General features: G+C 44.5%; 1 protein-coding gene across 2 annotated transcripts in view; it reads right to left on the reverse strand.

Moving 5' to 3' along the window:
* The window catches only part of adkb (adenosine kinase b), a 276,291-nt gene that overhangs the window by 10,039 nt on the left and 242,619 nt on the right, over nt 1-23,633 (reverse strand). For both annotated transcript variants that reach the window (XM_084160041.1, XM_084160042.1), the window contains exon 9: nt 18,018-18,132. In XM_084160041.1, the coding sequence (XP_084016167.1) occupies nt 18,018-18,132 (115 nt within the window). The remainder of the gene's footprint in view (nt 1-18,017; nt 18,133-23,633) is intronic.

Below are 23,633 nucleotides of genomic sequence, written 5' to 3' on the forward strand. Positions count from 1 at the left end.
ATGATGAGTACACAGAGCCTTGCTTGGCTTATTAAGTCACTACATGCTCTTTTTAATTAGAAATCAATGTGATTGTAATGCGACAGACGTCAGGTAAAAGTTTAAATTAATGCCTTGCCAGAATGGTGCACTATATGTCAACACTGTCAATACATTCCACTATGATGGCTAATTCAACAGAGTTGGAATGAATGATACTTATTTTTCTGGAACACGTCCTTAATGGCTTGAACATACCAATAGCGTTTGCCTGCCGAGACCGAGTACAAAACGATTTTACACGTAGAATCGCCTGAAGATATCGCCAGTCAGACAGACATCAACAGTGCGCTGAGCGATCGATAGACGAACAGGAGATCTACATTCAGTGCAATGTGTGTGAGACCCTTAACATTTCAGCCAAACTGTCAGAGAGAGAAAACAACATTATCACTTTCTTGGCAAACCCGTCAGTTTAGCAGCAAGCACATTGACGTTAAATCTGTTTCTGTGTCATAACTAGCAGCATCTTTATTCACAATCGAGTTCTAAAAAACTAAAACATCTGACTGTATTTACTGTACCCACAGACAAAAAAGATCCTCGCCGCTGAGTAGACCAAGATCCCTTTGGTGAGAGATGAGAGAAAACACTGATGGGAGATGCCACGGAAAAGAGTACAGGTCACCCACACAGTCAGCTGCTAATTGATTCCATCTCTCGCTGGAATATGAAATACAAACAGGGCAGCCCGTATGCATAAAGCAGCATATCAGAGTAAGAGTGCTGATTTAGGATCAGGTCCCCCCTGTCCATGCAATCATATTCATTATGATCTATATGGCAAAACTGATCCTAGATCAGAATTTTGTCATGTATAGTGTTTGTAGCGTAGATTCTGAAATGAATTGTCGATTATATTCTCTCTTTTGTTTATCATCTTTATTCTGTCTTTTGATTCTGTTTAATGTGGGTGCACCATTTCACTAAATCAAATTCCGGGTATATTTAAATGTACTTGGCAAATAAAGGTGATTTTGATTCTGAAATCATATTGCATACCATGCTTACATGGACCTGATCCTAGATCAGCACTCCTACTCTGAGAATACAGATCCAGGTGCCTTTTACTAGGAAGTGTTCAAAGTCAAACATACAATCCAGCTTCTGGCCTATAGGCCTAGAGCTTCGGTCCACTGTGGCTTGGAATGACTCTACCTTATTTGATTAACACGAGTAGTAGATAGACCTAGTCTTTTATTTCACACAGTTAAAACCCTCTGAGCCACAGACAGCTTTCCTGGCTGCCTTGCCTTAGCCCCTGAGAGCCTTAAAACTCCATTGGAGAGAGAGGCTGCATCCCAAATGGCACACAGTTCCCTGTATACTACACTATTTTTGACCGGAGCCCTATGGGCCCTAATGCACTATAAAGCGAGCCTTGTCAGGCTTTATCTAGCTGGTCCTTATCAGCGATTAGAGCAGCAGCCCTCTCTCTGCTCAACGATCGTTTATTAAATCTCCTGCACCGTTAAGGTTCAGGGCACAGTCATCTTAATCAGTGCTTTAATGGGTCTATAAGCAAAAGTGCAGTGTAGTTCAGCAGTGTCAGTGGCTGGCTCAGTGGCTAGATTGGCAGTGGCTGGCTCAGTGGCTAGATTGGCAGTGACTAGATTGGCAGTGGCTGGCTCAGTGGTTAGATTGGCAGTGACTAGATTGGCAGTGGCTGGCTCAGTGGCTAGATTGGCAGTGACTAGATTGGCAGTGGCTGGCTCAGTGGCTAGATTGGCAGTGGCTGGCTCAGTGGCTAGATTGGCAGTGGCTGGCTCAGTGGCTAGATTGGCAGTGGCTGGCTCAGTGGCTAGATTGGCAGTGGCTGCTAAATAAAGAAGTAACATTTACATAGCTAGCTCTAACTTGACACTAGGCTAGGCACATTAGGCAGGTTTAGGCAGTGTCCCCAACGGCACCCTATTCCCTATATAGTGGACTACTTTTGACCTGGGCCTTGTTTGATGGTAGGAGGTGATGAAAGAGGCAGTTTATTACACAAATGAAGGGCAGGGTAAAGAAACACATTTTCTGACAATTATACCACGGGGGAAATTATACCACGGGGGAAATTATACCACGGAAATTATATCACGGGGGAAATGGATTCTCTTCATTCTCCCTCCATCCTTAAATCACTGTAAAATGGTTGAACGTGATGTCACAGAGTTTCTAAACCCAGAGGCGCAACATCACGAGACTTCCGGGAACGCTTGCGAATCAGACCAAGCTGAAGTTTGGGATTTGAGAAGTCAATGATAGAAGTAAAAAAATATTATGTAGTTCTCTATCTAAAGGCACAACCTAGATTCGAGCCAATGTGTTAAGTAGTTTAACATGTTATTATTCCAACCTCGTGAAAGTGACAAACTGACACATTTTCATTTTTGTCAAAAACTACTTTATATCAAAGGATTGTCTTTGATTTGACAGCCTGCGCATGCGCAGTTCGGCACGAGACGACCATTAGACCCGATGACGTGTTTCTACGCATGAGCTTAGCTAGCCAACGTCGCCCTGATATCACCTACAAGTGTGATCTGGGATTTCTATTGGAGAAGCAGTTTCTGCCTATCTTCATACTGTACTGTCTTTGGTGACGTGCAGAGGCTGGCAAATGATCAAATCCTGACAGGCGGACAAATTGCAAACAAAACGAGAGATCAAGTTTATTAGAGCACCGCCTCTGGGAAACATCTTTAATACTCTTTTTACAAGGACATTTATTTGGCTCTGTACGCACACACACACACACACACACACACACACACACACACACACACACACACACACACACACACACACACATTGAATGTAATTAAACTACAGCTCCCTCCTTGCTAGTGCTATTGTTCACTCTGCTCCCCTCCCACAGCAGCTAACACATGATCACGTTCCACTCCCTTATGGAAAAAAACTCATTAATTTCAAGTGATCACGTGATTTAATGTGAAGTTAATGTGATTAACATGTGAAGCAACATGTGAAACAATGCGATAACAAAACTACACGTGACAACATGTAAGCACATGATCTCGTGAAATTAATGCTAAATAAATGTGACAACATGGGGTAGCAAAACATGTGAGAACATGAAACTACGCGTAACATGTGAGCACGTGAAAACATGATCTCATGTGAAATTTCTTTGACCACGTGGGGATGCAACATTTCAACATGTGATACCATGAAAATACACGCAACAACATTTGAGCACGTGAAAGCCCAGATGTCAAATGTAATTTAGAATACTTTACTTTAAAAGGCATAATTTACATTAATTCAATTTAAACAGTCATGGTCCCCTGCAGGTTTTGTTTAGTTCCCACTTTGTTCCAGGGACGTTCCCAAGGACCTTTTTAGGACGTTCTTAGAACGTTGTGTCATGGTCCCCTGGAGGTTTTTGTCTAGTTGCGGTGAAAATACGGTAAATCTACAACTAGTTACTGTATTTTTACAACTAAATTAAGGGATGAATTTTAAATGACAGTATGCTGCTGTATTCTGATTACTTGGGACTCAACCTCACTTGGGATTTGAACTCACAACCTCTTGGTTTCTAGCTACCTGAAGTTCCTGCTGAGCCACAAGGTCTATGGACATATTGGAGATTGGCTATATATTTATTGCCAAGAATACATTTCTGCACTTTGCCTAAATTTGCAGTAAAAATAAAGTACATTTCTATAAAATGACAGTATGCTGCTGTATTCTGATTTAAATTACTGTAAAATCTTGTACCGTGAACACAATTGGGACTCAGCCTTAAATGGGATTTGAACTAATAATCTCTTGGTCGCTAGCAACCTGTAATGTTCTGCTACAGTGCATCTACACCACCAGATCTGTGAGTGTGAAGGAGATATGGCCACAGACTTATTGGCAAGAATGCATTTCTGCACTAAAAGCTGCCCAGAATCTAGTAAATAATTGTACAATTATCACCACCAATGTAACATCAACGTTAACCTAACGTAGCCAGGCGTAAAATAAATGCCTAAAACTAGATCCCCCACATTCTGGTTTTGACGAGAATAGAAAAAACTCTCGGGTGAGGTTCTCTTCTACACTGTTCAACCAATCCAGTAAATGTGAAGTAGGAGTGCCGCATTGTTAACGTCCAAAAGCAGGCTCTCTTACATTTCCCCCTGAAAACTGGAACTTCCGTTTGTTGGCAACTCCGCTAAGGCTACATCAACGTTGTCACGATCGTCGTAGGGAATAGACCAAGGCGCAGCGTGATGAACGAACATGTTTAACTTTATTATCTTTAGTGATAATAGACAACAATAAACAAAACAAGAAACGACTCGTGAAGTCCACGGTAACAATGACCAACACGGAACAAGAACCCACAAACACAAAGGGAAAACAGACAGATTAAATATGGCTCCCAATCAGAGACAACCAACGACAGCTGACACTCGTTGCCTCTGATTGGGAGTCACTCAGGCAAACATAGAAACAGACGAACTAGAACCCCCAACATAGAAATATAACACATAGAATACACACACCCTGGCTCAACATATAGAGTCCCAGAGCCAGGGTGTGACAGTACCCCCCCCTAAAGGCGCGGACTGCGACCGCGCCTCAACTTGAACAAAACAGGGGAGGGCTGGGTGGGCATTCCTCCTCGGCAGCGGTTCTGGCTCCGGCCTTGCCCACCACCCTCCAATAAACCCACCATAGCGCCCCTGGTCCAGTCTGGCCCCGCTGGCTGGAGCTGAACTGGACGTAGCAGGAGCGGTTAGCTTCAGCTCCGTAGTGGAGCAGTTGACCGGTACCTTACCAGGCACCGGTGACCCAGGCACGGGTTGTGCTGGACTGACGACGCGCACCCCTGGCTTGGTGCGTGGAGGAGGAACGGGCCTTACCAGGCTGACGACGTGCACCCCTGGCTTGGTGCGTGGAGGAGGAACGGGCCTTACCAGGCTGACGACTCGCACCCCTGGCTTAGTGCGAGTAGCAGGAACAGGCCGGGCCGGGCTGGCGACGCGCACCGTAGGCTTGGTGCGTGGAGCAGCAACGGGCCTTACCAGGCTGACGTCTCGCACCCCTGGCTTGGTGCGAGTAGCAGGAACAGGCCGGACCGGGCTGGCGACGCGCACCGTAGGCTTGGTGCGTGGAGCAGCAACGGGCCTTACTAGGCTGACGTCTCGCACCCCTGGCTTGGTGCGAGTAGCAGGAACAGGCCGGACCGGGCTGGCGACGCACACCGTAGGCTTGGTGCGAGGAGCAGGGACAGGCCGGACCGGGCTGGCGACGCACACCGTAGGCTTGGTGCGAGGAGCAGGGACAGGCCGGACCGGGCTGGCGACGCACACCGTAGGCTTGGTGCGTGGAGCAGGGACAGGCCGGACTGGGCTGGCGACGCACACCGTAGGCTTGGTGCGTGGAGCAGGGACAGGCCGGACTGGGCTGGCGACGCACACCGTAGGCTTGGTGCGTGGAGCAGGGACAGGCCGGACTGGGCTGGCGACGCACACCGTAGGCTTGGTGCGTGGAGCAGGGACAGGCCGGACTGGGCTGGCGACGCACACCGTAGGCTTGGTGCGTGGAGCAGGGACAGGCCGGACCGGGCTGGCGACGCGCACCGTACACTTGGTGCGAGGGGCCGGAACAGGCCGGACCGTACTGGGGACACACACCACTGGCTCTACCTCGGGATCTGGAACGGGCCGGACCGGACTGGTAACACACCCCAGTACCTCTCGCCGTGCCTCTACACCTTCCTTCCCTACTTTGACCAGTGGCCCCCGTAACCTGGTGGCCTTCTGAATCCGCCCCTTTTCTGCCTCCGTCAGCCCCGTCGTCCATGCCATGTGCCCCCCCCCTAAAAATTTATTGGGGTTGCCTCTCGCCTGTCCGACGTTGACCCGTTTGGCGCCGCTGCTCCTCTCTCCGTCGCCTCTCTACAGTCTCACTCCATGGCCGGCGATCCATCCCGGCCAGGATTTCCTCCCAGGTCCAGGACCCTTTCCCGTCCAATATCTCCTCCCATGTCCAGGCTGCCTGCTCCTGGACACGCTGCTTGGTCCTTGTATGGTGGGTTCTTCTGTCACGATCGTCGTAGGGAATAGACCAAGGCGCAGCGTGATGAACGAACATGTTTAACTTTATTATCTTTAGTGATAATAGACAACAATAAACAAAACAAGAAACGACTCGTGAAGTCCACGGTAACAATGACCAACACGGAACAAGAACCCACAAACACAAAGGGAAAACAGACAGATTAAATATGGCTCCCAATCAGAGACAACCAACGACAGCTGACACTCGTTGCCTCTGATTGGGAGTCACTCAGGCAAACATAGAAACAGACGAACTAGAACCCCCAACATAGAAATATAACACATAGAATACACACACCCTGGCTCAACATATAGAGTCCCAGAGCCAGGGTGTGACAAACGTAAAACTAGCAGTGCTCAAGGACACTTGACGTAGAGTACAGTGGGGGAAAAAAGTATTTAGTCAGCCACCAATTGTGCAAGTTCTCCCACTTAAAAAGATGAGAGAGGCCTGTAATTTTCATCATAGGTACACGTCAACTATGACAGACAAATTGAGAAAATAAATTCCAGAAAATCACATTGTATGATTTTTTATGAATTTATTTGCAAATTATGGTGGAAATTATGGTGGAAAATAAGTATTTGGTCACCTACAAACAAGCAAGATTTCTGGCTCTCACAGACCTGTAACTTCTTCTTTAAGAGGCTCCTCTGTCCTCCACTCGTTACCTGTATTAATGGCACCTGTTTGAACTTGTTATTAGTATAAAAGACACCTGTCCACAACCTCAAACAGTCACACTCCAAACTCCACTATGGCCAAGACCAAAGAGCTGTCAAAGGACACCAGAAACAAAATTGTAGACCTGCACCAGGCTGGGAAGACTGAATCTGCAATAGGTAAGCAGCTTGGTTTGAAGAAATCAACTGTGGGAGCAATTATTAGGAAATGGAAGACATACAAGACCACTGATAATCTCCCTCGATCTGGGGCTCCACGCAAGATCTCACCCCGTGGGGTCAAAATGATCACAAGCAAAAATCCCAGAACCACACGGGGGGACCTAGTGAATGACCTGCAGAGAGCTGGGACCAAAGCCTACCATCAGTAACACACTACGCCGCCAGGGACTCAAATCCTGCAGTGCCAGACGTGTCCCCCTGCTTAAGCCAGTACATGTCCAGGCCCGTCTGAAGTTTGCTAGAGTGCATTTGGATGATCCAGAAGAGGATTGGGAGAATGTCATATGGTCAGATGAAACCAAAATAGAAGTTTTTGGTAAAAACTCAACTCGTCGTGTTTGGAGGACAAAGAATGCTGAGTTGCATCCAAAGAACACCATACCTACTGTGAAGCATGGGGGTGGAAACATCATGCTTTGGGGCTGTTTTTCTGCAAAGGGACCAGGGCGACTGATCCGTGTAAAGGAAAGAATGAATGGGGCCATGTATCGTGAGATTTTGAGTGAAAACCTCCTTCCATCAGCAAGGGCATTGAAGATGAAACGTGGCTGGGTCTTTCAGCATGACAATGATCCCAAACACACCGCCCGGGCAACGAAGGAGTGGCTTCGTAAGAAGCATTTCAAGGTCCTGGAGTGGCCTAGCCAGTCTCCAGATCTCAACCCCATAGAAAATCTTTGGAGGGAGTTGAAAGTCCGTGTTGCCCAGCGCCAGCCCCAAAACATCACTGCCCTAGAGGAGATCTGCATGGAGGAATGGGCCAAAATACCAGCAACAGTGTGTGAAAACCTTGTGAAGACTTACAGAAAATGTTTGACCTGTGTCATTGCCAAAAAAGGGTATATAACAAAGTATTGAGAAACTTTTGTTATTGACCAAATACTTATTTTCCACCATAATTTGCAAATAAATTCAATAAAAATCCTACAATGTGATTTTCTGGATTTCTTTTTCTCATTTTGTCTGTCATAGTTGACGTGTACCTATGATGAAAATTACAGGCCTCTCTCATCTTTTTAAGTGGGAGAACTTGCACAATTGGTGGCTGACTACATACTTTTTTCCCCCACTGTATACATTTGGGGATTTGAATTTGCAACTGCTTGGTTGGGATGCATCAATGTTTCTGTAGTACCACCAGGTTCATACTCATTGCTTGGAACATACACTCACCGGCCAGTTTATTAGGTACACCCTTTTCACAAATGGATCACTCCTAAAGCAGGCAGACGTCAAGGCATTCAGTTATGTTAGAATGGGCAAAACCAGTGACCTAAGTGACTTTGAGCGTGGTATGATCTTCGGTACCAGGCACGCCGGATCCAGTATCTCAGAAACGGCCGCCCTCCTGGGCTTTTCACGCACTAAAGTGTCTACAGTTTACAGAGAATGGTGCGACAAACAAAAAACATCCAGTCAGCGGCAGTCCTGTGGGCGGAAACTACTCGTTGATGAGAGGTCGAAGGAGAATGGCAAGAATCGTGCAAGCTAACAGGCGGGCCACAAACAGACATAACGCCTCAGTACAACAGGGGTGTGCAGAACGGCATCTCGGTACGCACAACTCATCGGTCATTATCACGGACGGGCTATTGCAGTAGACGACCACGCCAGGTTCCACTCCTATCAGCTAAAAACAAGAAGAACCGTCTCTAGTGGCACGCAATCTCCTACACTGGACAATTGAGGAATGGAAAAACATTGCTTGGTCCTACGAATCCCAGTTCCTGTTGTGTTATGCTCATGGCAGAAGTCAAGATTTGGCGTAAGCAGCATGAGTCCATGGACCCATCCTACCTGGTGTCAACGGTACAGGCTTGTGGCAGTGGTATACCGCTGTCCATTCTGCGTGATGCCATCGCGTCAGCATGGACGAACCTCCCTGTGGAACGTTTCTGACTTGCAGAATCCATGCCCTGAAGAATTCAGGCTGTTTGGAGGCAAAGGGGGGTGTACCTAATAAACTGGTACACACTCAAATAATCAGGGTATGGTTAGGGTACAGTGTTGTTCCCTGGTTACAAAAAGGTCAAAAGGTACACTTCACAGGTACACATATAATCTACAGTTCGGTACCTTGTAGGTATGGAATATTTTTCTATCCAATATATTGAATATAAGGTACAATCATTACTGCACTTTAAAATATAGGTGGGGGTAATGTACTGGTTGGGGCTCATTAGCAAATATTGGGGCGTGATCAAATATATGTGTATTTGTGCCAACCGTCAGTGGAAGTGTTTTGCAGTTTAAGTGTTTGATGGTTATGCTGATGCAAGTTGAGCACCGTCTGTTCTGCAAACTTGGCAAGATAATGCGTCAGTAATAAGCGGCACTGTAAAGAGGTTATTGTGCAATTTCCAGTAACTTAATGGCAACATAGCTGGAAACTACTTGTCAGTAAGTTATTGTAAAAGTCACAATAACTTACTGGCAAAACATTGCCAGTAACCTACAGGACACTTGCTGCCACTAGCAATCCATGTCAGTAACCTACTGTGCCTTCACTAACGTTTATGTTGACAACATGCACAACACATCATACTGTAGCAGCGGCAGCCTATCAGAAGATTGCAGGTGTGGCTTATTCGAGGCATGTCTTTCAGCTAGCTATTTTTGGTCTCTCATGAGAGGGAATGTCATCCAAGTTAATGTGCTCTGTTGTATTCTGTTTATTACCATTAAGCTTGTACAGTCAGTTCTGCAGTCTTGTTAAAGGCTGGCATAAGTGCATTTGATACCAAAGAACCATATGATATTTCATTTATAGCTAGTCACCATGTAATTGTAATACTCACTTACTAGACCATCAAATCAGTGTGATGGATTAGATACAGTAAGTTACTGTGAATTTTACAAGTTAATGAAAATTAAACATTAACTTGCTGCCATTAATCTGCCATATTTTCAAGCATAGTGGTGGCTGCATCATGTTATGGTTATGCTTGTATTTGTTAAGGACTGGGGAGTTTTTCAGGATAAAAAACAAATGGAATGGAACTAAGCACAGGCATAATCCTAGAGGAAAACCTGGATCAGTCTACTTTCCACCCAACACTGGGAGATCAATTCACCTTTCAGAAGGACAATAACCTAAAACACAAGGCCAAATCTACACTGGAGTTGCTTACCAAGAAGACAGTGAATGTTCCTGAGTGGTCAAGTTACAGTTTTACTTAAATCTGCTTGAAAATCTATGGCAAGACTTGAAAATGGTTGTCTAGCAATGACCAATTTGACAGAGCTTGAAGAATTGTGAAAAGAAAAATTGGCAAATATTGTACAATGCAGGTGTGCAAAGCTCTTAGAGACTTACCCAGAAAGACTCACAGCTGTAATCGCTGCCAAAAGGTGATTATAACATGTATGAATACTTATGTAAATGTGACATTTCTGTATTTCATTTTCAATACATTTGCAAAAATTTATAAAAACATGTGGCGGCAGGTAGCTTAGTGGTTAAGAGCGTTGTACCAGTAACCGAAAGGTCGCTGGTTCTAATCCCCAAGACGACTAGGTGAAAAATCTGTCGATGTGCCCTTGAGCAAGGCACTTAACCCTAATTGCTCCTGTAAGTCTCTCTGGATAAGAGCGTCTGCTAAATGACCAATTTATTTTTTATTTATTTATGTTTTCACCTTGTCATTGTGGGGTATTGTGTTTAGATAGGTGAGAAAAAAAAATATTTAATCCATTCTGAATTCAGGCAGTAACACAACAAAATGTGGAATTAGTCAAGGCATATGAATACTTTCTGAAGGCACTGTATGTTCTTGGTAACAAACCCTCTTGGGGCGGCAGGTAGCTTAGTGGTTAAGAGCGTTGTGCCAGTAACCGAAAGGTCGCTGGTTCTAATCCCCAAGCCGACTAGGTGAAAAATCTGTCGATGTGCCCTTGAGCAAGGCACTTAACCCTGATTGCTCCTGTAAGTCGCTCTGGATAAGAGCGTCTGCTAAATGACTAAAATGTAAATGTAAATGTACTGCTGAGACATTAATGCACTCCAGACCCAAAGGTTGCAAGTTCAAATCCCGAGAGCATTTATGCACACTTAGGGCTAGATTTGATCAGATCTGCGCTAGCATACACCTGCATAGCAGTGTTAGAGGTGGAACTGCGTTAGAGCTGTTAAATCCACAAGCGGCTCCCAGCATTATACCTAAAGTGGACATTGCAATTGGCTGCACAGAGCTGCATTAAGAGAAATCCCATGCAGCCTTGTTTACAAGTTGGAACACCGGAATGTGATACACTATATTACCATAAGTATTTGGACACCTGCTTGTCGACAATCTCATTCCAAAATCATGGGCATTAATATGGAGTTGGTCCCCCTTTGCTGCTATAACAGCCTCCACTCTTCTGGGAAAACTTTCACTAGATGTTGGAACATTGCTGCAGGGACTTGCTTCCATTCAGCCACAATAGCATTAGTGAGGTCGGGCACTGATGTTGGGCGATTACGCCTGGTTCGCAGTCGGTGTTCCAATTCATCCCAAAGGTGTTCGATGGGGTTGAGGTCAGGGCTATGTGCAGGCCAGTCAAGTTCTCCCACACCGATCTCGACAAAACCATTTCTGTATGGACCTCGCTTTGTGCACGGGGGCATTGTCATGCTGAAACAGGAAAGGTCCTTCCCCAAACCGTTGCCACAAAGTTGGAAGCACAGAATCGTCTAGAATGTGATTTTCCACATGTGAAATCATGTGGTTTTTCCATAAGGGCTGACATTTATCATGTTTGCCTTTGTAGATGACATCGGTAACACATTGCTTTCATCCCGCCCGCATTCATCATGTATTTTATATAAAGTTCACAGACTAAGGCACACAGCTTTGTCTTCATACAGGAGCACTGAGAGAACCAGGCAGGCATTATCCATCACTATGTAACACCTGCAATACAATGGATGGCTTCATTTTCTCTTGAAGCTTAGAGCGGCGAGCCTAGAGGTTCCACTACTGAAGAAGATACTGCTCAAATGTTCACGAAAAGAAAAATGGGGGAGCTACTTCCAATAACACTTGACTTCTACTGAACAATGACAAACCCCCAAATTCCCTTATTAGCCCCATACAGTACAATGCCATTAGTCTGAAGTAGGAAAGTGATGTGCATACATTTACATTGTAACATTGCTTAACAATATCCCTTATGACATTTTATTTAATAATGTTATACATTTTCCCCCAAATCAATATTAGCCTAATATTAACTCTATGATTAATTCAGCTTGCCGACAGATATAATCCTCTATATTTAAGAGCAGTCTGTAGTATTCTGTTCGTATCCTGTGTCTAGAGTAGTAGTACTACTGTACTTGTGTTTCTCTTGCCTACAGTCACCTGTGAATAAGTGATACTGTATGTTCCAGTCTTCACCTGAGGCCATCTTTCCACCACCTCCATGTGCACTTTGTGTGTGTGTGTGTGTGTGTGTGTGTGTGTGTGTGTGTGTGTGTGTGTGTAGGTGAGTGTGAATGTACAGTTGAAGTCGGAAGTTTACATACACAGGTTGGAGTCATTAAATATAATTCACTGTATCACAATTCCAGTGGGTCAGAAGTTTACATACACTAAGTTGACTATGCCTTTAAACAGCTTGGAAAATTCCAGAAAATGAGGTCATGGCTTCTGATAGGCTAATTGACATCATTTGAGTCAATTGGAGGTGTACCTGTGGATGTATTTCAAGGCCTCCCTTCAAACTCAGTGCCTCTTTGCTTGACATCTTGGGAAAATCAAAATACATTTTGTAGACCTCCACAAGTCTGATTCATCATTGGGAGCAATTTCCAAACATCTGAAGGTACCACGTTCATCTGTACAAACAATAGTACAAAGTATAAACACTACGGGACCACGCAGCTGTCATATCGCTCAGGAAGGAGACGCATCCTGTCTCCTAGAGATGAACGTACTTTGGTGCAAAAAGTGCAAATCAATCCCAGAACAACCGCAAAGGACCTTGTGAAGATGCTGGAGGAAACAGGTACAGAAGTATCTACATCCACAGTAAAACGAGTCCTATATCGACATAACCTCAAAGGCCGCTCAGCAAGGAAGAAGAAACTGCTCCAAAAACCGCCATAAAAAAGCCAGACTACGGTTTGCAACTGCACATGGGGACAAAGATTGTACTTTTTTGGAGAAATGTCCTCTGGTCTGATGAAACAAAAATAGAACTGTTTGGCCATAATGAACATCGTTATGTTTGGAGGAAAAAGGGGAAGGCTTGCAAGCCAAAGAACACCATCCCAACCGTGAAGCACTGGGGTGGCAGCATCATGCTGTGGGGGTGCTTTGCTGCAGGAGGGACTGGTGCACTTCACAAAATAGATGGCATCATGAGGAAGGAAAATGATGTGGATATATTGAAGCATCATCTCAAGACATCAGTCAGGAAGTTAAAGCTTGGTCGCAAATGGGTCTTCCAAATGGACAGTGACCCCAAGCATACTACCAAAGTTGTGGCATAATGGCTTAAGGACAACAAAGTCAAGGTATTGGAGTGGACATCACAAAGCCCTGACCTCAATCCTATAGAAAATGTGTGGGCAGAACTGAAAAAGCATGTTCGAGCAAGGAGGCCTACAAACCTGACTCAGTTACACCAGCTCCGTCAGGAGGAATGGACCAAAATTCACCCAACTTATTGTGGGAAGCTTGTGGAAGGCTACCCGAAACGTTTGACCCAAGTTAAACAATTTAAAGGCAATGCTACCAAATACTAATTGAGTGTTTTTAAACTTCTCACCGACTGGGAATGTGATGAAATAAATAAAAGCTTAAATAAATCACTCTCTCTCTATTATTCTGACATTCCACATTCTTAAAATAAAGTGGTGATCCTAACTGACCTAAGACAGGGATTTTTTACTAGGATTAAATGTCAGGAATTGTGATAAACTGAGTTTAAATGTATTTGGCAAAGGTGTATGCAAACTTCCGACTTCAACTGTATACAGTGAGGGAAAAAAGTATTTGATCCCCTGCTGATTTTGTACGTTTGCCCACTGACAAAGAAATTATCAGTCTATAATTTTAATGGTAGGTTTATTTGAACAGTGAGAGACAGAATAACAACAACAAAAATCCAGAAAAACGCATGTAAAATTTTTTATAAATTAATTTGCATTTTAATGAGGGAAGTAAGTATTTGACCCCCTCTCAATCAGAAAGATTTCTAGCTCCCAGGTGTCTTTTATACTGGTAACGAGCTGAGATTAGGAGCACACTCTTAAAGGGAGTGCTCCTAATCTCAGTTTGTTATCTGTATAAAAGACACCTGTCCACAGAAGCAATCAATCAATCAGATTCCAAACTCTCCACCATGGCCAAGACCAACGAGCTCTCCAAGGATATCAGGGACAAGATTGTAGACCTACACAAGGCTGGGATGGGCTACAAGACCATTGCCAAGCAGCTTGGTGAGAAGGTGACAACAGTTGGTGCGATTATACGCAAATGGAAGAAACACAAAATAACTGTCAATCTCCCTCAGCCTGGGGCTCCATGCAAGATCTCACCTCGTGGAGTTGCAATGATCATGAGAATGGTGAGGAATCAGCCCAGAACTACACGGGAGGATCTTGTCAATGATCTCAAGGCAGCTAGGACCATAGTCACCAAGAAACCAATTGGTAACACACTACGCTGTGAAGGACTGAAATCCTGCAGCGCCCGCAAGGTCCCCTGCTCAAGAAAGCACATATACAGGGCCGTCTGAAGTTTGCCAATGAACATCTAAATGATTCAGAGGAGAACTGGGTGAAAGTGTTGTGGTCAGATGAGACCAAAATCGAGCTCTTTGGCATCAACTCAACTCGCCGTGTTTGGAGGAGGAGGAATGCTGCCTATGACCCCAAGAACACCATCCCCACCGTCAAACATGGAGGTGGAAACATTATGCTTTGGGGGTGTTTTTCTGCTAAGGGGACAGGACAACTTCACCGCATCAAAGGGACAATGGACGGGGCCATGTACCGTCAAATCTTGGGTGAGAACCTCCTTCCCTCAGCCAGGGCATTGAAAATGGGTTGTGGATGGGTATTCCAGCATGACAATGACCCAAAACACACGGCCAAGGCAACAAAGGAGTGGCTCAAGAAGAAGCACATTAAGGTCCTGTAGTGGCCTAGCCAGTCTCCAGACCTTAATCCCATAGAAAATCTGTGGAGGGAGCTGAAGGTTCGAGTTGCCAAACGTCAGGCTCGAAACCTTAATGACTTGGAGAAGATCTGCAAAGAGGAGTGGGACAAAATCCCTCCTGAGATGTGTGCAAACCTGGTGGCCAACTACAAGAAACGTCTGACCTCTGTGATTGCCAACAAGGGTTTTGCCACCAAGTACTAAGTCATGTTTTGCAGAGGGGTCAAATACTTATTTCCCTCATTAAAATGCAAATCAATTTATAACATTTATGACGTGTTTTTTATGATTTTTGTTGTTGTTATTCTGTCTCTCACTGTTCAAATAAACATACCATTAAAATTATAGACTGATCATGTCTTTGTCAGTGGGCAAACGTACAAAATCAAATACTTTTTTCCCTCACTGTATATGTCTCCCGTGCACGTCGTTTCAGTAGTCTGAACTGCAAGGTCAACGAGGAGAGACACCCCGCGGCTCCAAACAAAGGCATAGACTCCCAGCTGTAATCAGAAACCATCATCTCTCTCCACATAGCTTTACCCCGGGCAGGGTTGCAACCCCAAGCCCTGCTCTGATACGATGACACCATTCTTTTTTTTTCTTTGATCCACAAAACAAAAAAATGTTACCCCTCTTTTTCTCCCCAATTTTGTGATATCCAATTGCGATCTTGTCTCATCGCTGCAACTCCCCAACGGGCTCGGGAGAGGTGAAGGTCGATTCGAGGGGTCCTCCGAAACATGACCCGCCAAGCCGCGTTGCTTCTTAACACCCACTCGCTTAATCCGGAAGCCAGCCGCACCAATGTCTCGGAGGAAACACTGTTCAACTGACAACTGAAGTCAGCTTACAGGCACCCGGCCCGTCACAAGGAGTCGCTAGAGCGAAATGAGCCAAGGAAAGCCCCCTGGCCAAACCCTCCCCTAACCCGGACAACGCTGGGCCAATTGTGCGCCGCCCTATGGGACTCCCGGTCACGGCCGGCTGTGACACAGCCTGGGATCGAATCCCAGGCTCTAGTGACGCCTCAACACTGCGATGCAGTGCCTTAGACCGCTGCACCACTCGGGAGGCGACACCATCCTTTTAATGTCCACTAACACAGCTAACAAATATGCCAGGATAGCAGTTTTACTGTACTGTAGCCTAATGGGGAAAAAAGGAAAAAGGTGTGAAAAATAAGAGTTCACCCTTAAATCACTAAGTAGAGTATCGCAATATTAACTTTGACGATATTATATAGATTCTATGACTGCAAGTATCGATTTTTAAAAATATTTTTGCCAGGTAGTCAATGTTAGCTAGCACTAGTCGGCTGCACCAAAACTTCGGTATTTCTCCTCCTATAGCTTGGCCACAATCTTCTTTTTAAAAATTGTGAACCAACATGTTTTCAGCACTTTCATTTCCATGACTGATCAAAACTCATTTTTATTATGTCTCTCTGTTGTCCCGCAGAAGACATATAGTGAGCAATATGTTTGGAACATCGAATCGCAATACATATACAATCGTGATAAATCAGGTACACCCATTTAGTACCGGGTCAGACCCCTCTTTGCCTCCAGAACAGCCTGAATTATTTGGGGCATGGAAACGTTGCTCAATTGGTATCAAGGGACCTAACGTGTGCCAGGAAAACCTTCGCCACAGCCTTACACCACTGCCACCAGCCTGTACCGTTGACACCAGGCAGGATGGGGCCTGTTGGTGGCCTGGATGTTCGCTTGCACGATTCTTGCCAATCTCCTTCGACCTCTCATCTACGAGCTGTTTTCGCCCACAGGACTGCCGCTGACTGGATGTTTTACGTTTGTCGCACCATTCTTGGTAAACCCTAGACACTGTCGTGCGTGAAAAGCCCAGGAGCCGGCCGTTTCTGAGACACTGGAAGCGGCGCGCCTGGCACTGACTATAATACCACGCTCAAAGTCGCTTAGGTCACTCGTTTAGCCCATTCTAAGGTTCAATCGAACAGTAACTGAATGCCTCAATGCCTGCTTTATATAACAAGCCACGGCCACATGACTCACTGTCTGTTGGTGTGAACCATTTTCATGAACAGGGTGGTGTACCTAATAAACTGGCCACTGAGTGTAGAAACGCAATACATATCGCGTATTGGCACCTAAGTATCATGATAATATCGTATCGTGAGGTCCCTGGCAATTCCCAGCCCTACTAAGAACTGTTCTGGAATCTGCCCAAAAACACAACATAAAAAAAGTCTACTTCACAAATCAATGCCTGTTCCATGCTCTCCTCCAACCTCTCTTAAACTTTGATTGTCAGAAGAGCTTATCACAAAGGGGGAGTCCCAAATGGTATCCTGTTCTCTATAGGGCACTACTTTTGACCAGAGCCTGCTCAAAAGTAGTGGACTATATCGGGAATATGGTGCCATTTGGGACATACATTTTCTGAGAAAGGTATTTGTAACATTCTGTATACATTGTCAAGCTAAACATAAAAGTAAATATTGTTGCCATGAAGCGACTCCCATGGTGCTGTTTCAGTGAACAGCAGTCATCTATCATCATGTATTTAAGGCAATACTCTGAAATTGTGAGAGATGTGGTTGGAGTCAAGGGCAGAGATGCCTTACAGGGGCCATTCAAGCTCACAAGATCAGGATGGTCGTACGAGGCTATAAGTTCTCTACAATAATGGTGAGAATGGAGCGGAAAGAAAATACTAAAAAAAGAATTAGTTAGGATTATTATGAGATGATTATAACTAATTAGGCATTATAAAGGGGTCATACATGCTCATGACAAGTCTTAAATGTGTTATAACGGCATAATATGTTTTTAAGTACCTACATTTATTTTAGGAAAATATGTTTGCCTACCGATAGTGGCCACAGTATCATCCTTGCCCTGAGTGAAGACCACCACTCGTTGTCTCTTCTTGTTGACCTTAGGCAGGCTCTGGGCCCTCCTGGCAATCTCTGCAATGTCATCCGTCTGTGGAGAAATTATATGATTGGGTTGAAATAGCAAGATCCTGCTACATTAACCAAATGAACACACCAATACAGCCTTACTGTGGTGTCTATAATGACGCTGCAGGGAATAGTGGCCGTTTTACAGGCTCCTGACCAATTGTGCCATTTTTCAAATCAAATCAAATCAAAATGTATTTGTCACATGCGCCGAATACAACAGGTGTAGACCTTACCATGAAATGCTTACTTACAAGCCTTTAACCAACAATGCAGTTGTAAGAAAAATAAGAGTTAAGAAAATATTTACTAAATAAAATAACAAAATAAAAGAGCAACAATAGAATAACAATAACGAGGCTATATAGAGGTACAGGTTAGTAGAGGTTATTGAGGTAATATGTACATGTAGGTAGGGGTAAAGTGACTATGCATAGATAATAAACAGCGAGTAGCAGCAGCGTAAAAAAAGTGGGGGGAGTCAATGCAAATAGTTCAGGTAGCCATTTGATTAACTCTTTAGCAGTCTTATGGCTTGGGGGTAGAAGCTGTTAAGGAGCCTTTTGGACCTAGACTTGGTGCTCCGGTACTGCTTGCCGTGCGGTAGCAGAGAGAACAGTCTATGACTAGGGTGGCTGGAGTCTTTGGCAATTTTTAGGGCCTTTTTCTGACACCGCCTGGTATAGAGGTCCTGGATGGCAGGAAGCTTGGCCCCAGTGATGTACTGGGCTGTATGCACTACCCTCTGTAGTGCCTTGCAGTCGGAGGCCGAGCAGTTGCTATACCAGGCGGTGATGCAACCTGTCAGGATCCTCTTGTTGGTGCAGCTGTATAACTTTTTGAAGATCTTAGGACCCCATGCCAAATCTTCTCAGTCTCCTGAGGGGGAATAGGCGTTGTTGTGCCCTCTTCACGACTGTCTTTTTGTGTTTGGACCATGATAGTTTGTTGGTGATGAGGAAACCAAGGAAGTTGAAGCTCTCAATCTGCTCCACTACAGCCCCGTCGATAAGAATGTGGGCGTGCTCAGTCCTCCTTTTCCTGTAGTCCACGATAATCTCCTTTGTCATGAAATGCTTTGAAAGGCTGGTCATGGCTCACATCAACATAATTATCCCAGACACCCTGGACCCACTCCAATTCGCATACAGCCCTAACAGATCAACAGATGATGCAATCTCTATTGCACTCCACACTGCCCTTTCCCACCTGGACAAAAGGAACACCTAAGTGAGAATGATGTTCTTTGACTACAGCTCAGCGTGCAACACCATAGTGCGCTCCAAGCTCATCACTAAGCTAAGGAGCCTGGGATTAAACACCTCCCTTTGCAACTGGATCCTGGACTTCCTAAAAGGCCACCCCCAGATGATGAGGGTAGGCAACAACACATCTGCCACACTGACCCTCAACACGGGGCCCCCTCAGGGGTGCGTGCTTAGTCCCCTCCTTTAATCCGGTCACCCATTACTGTGTGGCCGCGCACGACTCCAACACCAACATTAAGTTTGCAGACGACGGTGGTAGGCCTGATCACCGACGACGATGAGACACCCTATAGGGAGGAGGTCAGAGACCTGGCAGTGTTGTGCCAGGACAAAAACCTCTTCCTCAACGTCAGCAAGACAAAGGAGCCGATCATGGACTAAAGGAAACGGAGGGCTGAGCACGCCCCCATCCACATTGACAGGGCTGTAGTGGAGCCGGTCGAGGCGCTACAGATGGTAGTGCGTACGGCCCAGTACATCACTGGGGCCGAGCTCCCTGCCATCCAGGACCTCTATACCAGGTGGTGTCAGAGGAAGGGCCTAAACATTTTCAAAGATTCCAGCCACCCTAGTCATAGACAGTTCTCTCTTCTGCCGCACGGCAAGCGGTACCGATGCAACAATTCTGGAACCAACAGAATCCTGAACAGCTTCTACCCCCAAGCCATAAGACTGCTAAATAGTTGGTCCGGGTAGCTAAAGGTTAACTATTTAACTATCTGCATTTACCCTTTTTGCACTAACTCTTTTGAATCATCACATACTCTGCTGTTACTGTTTATTATCTATCCTGTTGCCTAGTATCCCTACCTATATGGACATCTACCTAAATTACCTCGTACCCCTGCACATTGACTCGGTACTGGTACCCCGTTTACAGTTTAAGTTGGAAGTTTACATACAGTTAGGTTGGAGTCATTAAAACTCGTTTTTCAACCACTCCACAAATTCCTTGTTAACAAACTATAGTTTTAGCAAGTCGGATAGGACATCTACTTCGTGCATGACACAAGTAATTTTTCCAACAATTGTTTACAGACAGATTATTTCACTTATAATTCACTGTATCACAATTCCAGTGGGTCAGAAGTTTACATACACTAAGTTGACTGTGCCTTTAAACAGCTTGGAAAATTCTGATAGGCTAATTGACATCATTTGAGTCAATTGGAGGTGTACCTGTGGATGTATTTCAAGGCCTACCTTCAAACTCAGTGCCTCTTTGCTTGACATCATGGGAAAATCAAAAGAAATTAGCCAAGACCTCAGAAAAAAAATTGTACACCTCCACAAGTCTGGTTCATCCTTGGGAGCAATTTCCAAACGCCTGAAGGTACCACGTTCATCTGTACAAACAATAGAACGCAAGTATAAACACCATGGGACCACGCAGCCGTCATACCGCTCAGGAAGGAGACGCGTTCTGTCACCTAGAGATGAACGTACTTTGGTGCGGAAAGTGCAAATCAATCCCAGAACAACAGCAAAGGACCTTGTGAAGATGCTGGAGGAAACAGGTACAAAAGTATCTATATCCACAGTAAAACGAGTCCTATATCGACATAACATGAAAAGGCCGCTCAGCAAGGAAGAAGCCACTGCTCCAAAACCGCCATAAAAAAGCCAGACTACAGTTTGCAACTGCACATGGGGACAAAGATCGTACTTTTTGGAGAAATGTCCTCTGGTCTGATGAAACAAAAATAGAACTGTTTGGCCATAATGACCATCGTTGTGTTTGGAGGAAAAAGGGGGTGGCTTGCAAGCCGAAGAACACCATCCCTACCGTGAACCACGGGGGTGGCAGCATCATGCTGTGGGGGTGCTTTGCTGCAGGAGGGACTGGTGCACTTTACAAAATAGATGGCATTATGAGGAAGTAAAATGATGTGGATATATATCTCAAGACATCAGTCAGGAAGTTAAAGCTTGGTCACAAATGGGTCTTCCAAATGGACAATGACCCCAAGCATACTTCCAAAGTTGTGGCAAAATGGCTTAAGGACAACACAGTCAAGGTATTTGAGTGGCCATCATAAAGCCCTGACCTTAATCCTATCGGAAATGTGTGGGCAGAACTGGAAAAGCGTGTGCGAGCAAGGAGGCCTACAAACCTGACTCAGTTACACCAGCTCTGTCAGGAGGAATGGGCCAAAATTCACCCAACTTATTTTGGGAAGCTTGTGGAAGGCTACCCGAAACGTTTGACCCAAGTTAAACAATTTAAAGCAATGCTACCAAATACTAATTTAGTGTATGTAAACTTCTGACCCACTGGGAATGTGATGAAATAAATAAAAGCTGAAATAACTATTATTCTGACATTTCACATTCTTAAAATAAAGTGGTGATCCTAACTGACCTAAAACAGGGAATTTTTACTTGGATTAAATGTCAGGAATTGTGAAAAACTGAGTTTAAATGTATTTGGCTAAGGTGTATGTAAACTTCCGACTTCAACTGTATATAGCCAAGTTATCATTACTCATTGTGTATTTATTCCTTGTGTTATTATTTTTCTATTATTTCTCTTTTTTTCTCTCTGCATTGTTGGGAAGGGTCCGTAAGGAAGCGTTTCACTAAGTCTACACCTGTTGTTTACGAAGCATGTGACAAATACAATTTGATTTGATGTATTGCCTGATAAGGGGCCATTTCAGTCAATGAGGGGTCACAGGTCAATGTTTTCCTATCTCTGCTGGGCTGAGGGGATCAAGTGATAATTAAGAGATCAATATTACTGGGTTAAAAACACTCATTGTTTTGTAATGTAGAAATGTGAAAACACTCAGTAGATAGGGCTGAACTGCATCCATTATCAACAATGAAACTAGGCTATAGGATAGCCTATAGTGTGGCTGAAGATTTGCTGTTGTCAGACAAAGCTACGTGAATGAAGAGAGGGGATACAGCTAGGTGGTGTTTTACATGTAGTCATATACTATTCTCCTCCTGAAGCAGGCCCTGTCTGCGTCCCAAACGGCACCCTATTCCCTACATAGTGCACTACTTTTGAACAGAGCCCTATGGGGAATAGGATGCCATTTGGGATGCAGACAGGGCTCTCGACAGCATGTGCACAGACTGGATATCTTGGAGCCTGGAGACTAACAACTCTCCAGTGAGCCTCCCTTTGATCATCACAGGGATAAAAACCCACCCCTGTCATGGCTGCTTTACTATTAACTTATCATGATGTACTATGAGCAGGTGGAATGTCTCTATCAGTAGCTCACAGTAAGGTGGACCATGAACGACACTGCTGTTTTATCATTTGGTTCCAGTGGCTCAGTGGGTTGGGCTTTAGAGAATGGTGGATTGTGGGTTCGATTCCCACATGGCCACATCTGCTCTCAATGTTGACAGTTCTGTAAGTCGCCTTGGATTCAAAACGTCTACTAAATGACCATATTACATTACTTTATTATTGTTAAGTCTTTTATTATCATATTATTATTAGAATTTATACAACAATAAGTCTCTTCTCAGGCAATTCTAGCAGTATAGTGTTTATCTACAATGAGGAACGTTTAGAGCAGGGGTGTCAAACTCATTTTAGCTCAGGGGCCACATGGAGGAAAATCTATTCCCAAGTGGGCCGGACCGGAAAAATCATGGTATATATAACTTAAAAACAACAACTTCAGATTGTTTTCTTTGTTTTAATACGATCAACATACAACATAAAGCTGGAGCCTGAGGACAGTGTGTCCAAAATAGTACAAGCACAACATCACTATTAATCATAAAACACGTCAAGTTTATTTGAAAATTCTAAAGAAAAAGAACACACAAACACACAATGCCTCAGTGATTAACAGAACTGTTTCACAGATCACAGAACTACATCAGGGTGTCATTTCTCAGGCAGAAATGTAGATAGAAATAATGAAATCCTGTTCCCCAAACAAGTGCAAGAACCACAGAGTCAAGAATAGGTTAAATATACAAATAAAATAACATCTATTAAAAACAATAGCACATCAACATAAAAACATATAAACATAAAGCTGGAGCCTGAGGACAGTGTCCAAAAGCACAACATCACTATTAATCATAAAACACCTCAAGTTATTTGAAAGTTCTGAGGACAAAGAACACACAAACACACAATGCCTCAGTGATTAACAGAACTGTTTCACAGATCACAGAACTATATCAGGGTGTCATTTCTCAAGCAGAAATGTAGATAAAAATAATGAAATCCTGTTCCCCAAACAAGTGCAAGAACCACAGAGTCAAGAATAGGTTAAAT

Source organism: Coregonus lavaretus, assembly GCF_964263955.1.
Source record: "Coregonus lavaretus genome assembly, chromosome: 1".
NCBI lineage: Eukaryota > Metazoa > Chordata > Actinopteri > Salmoniformes > Salmonidae > Coregonus > Coregonus lavaretus.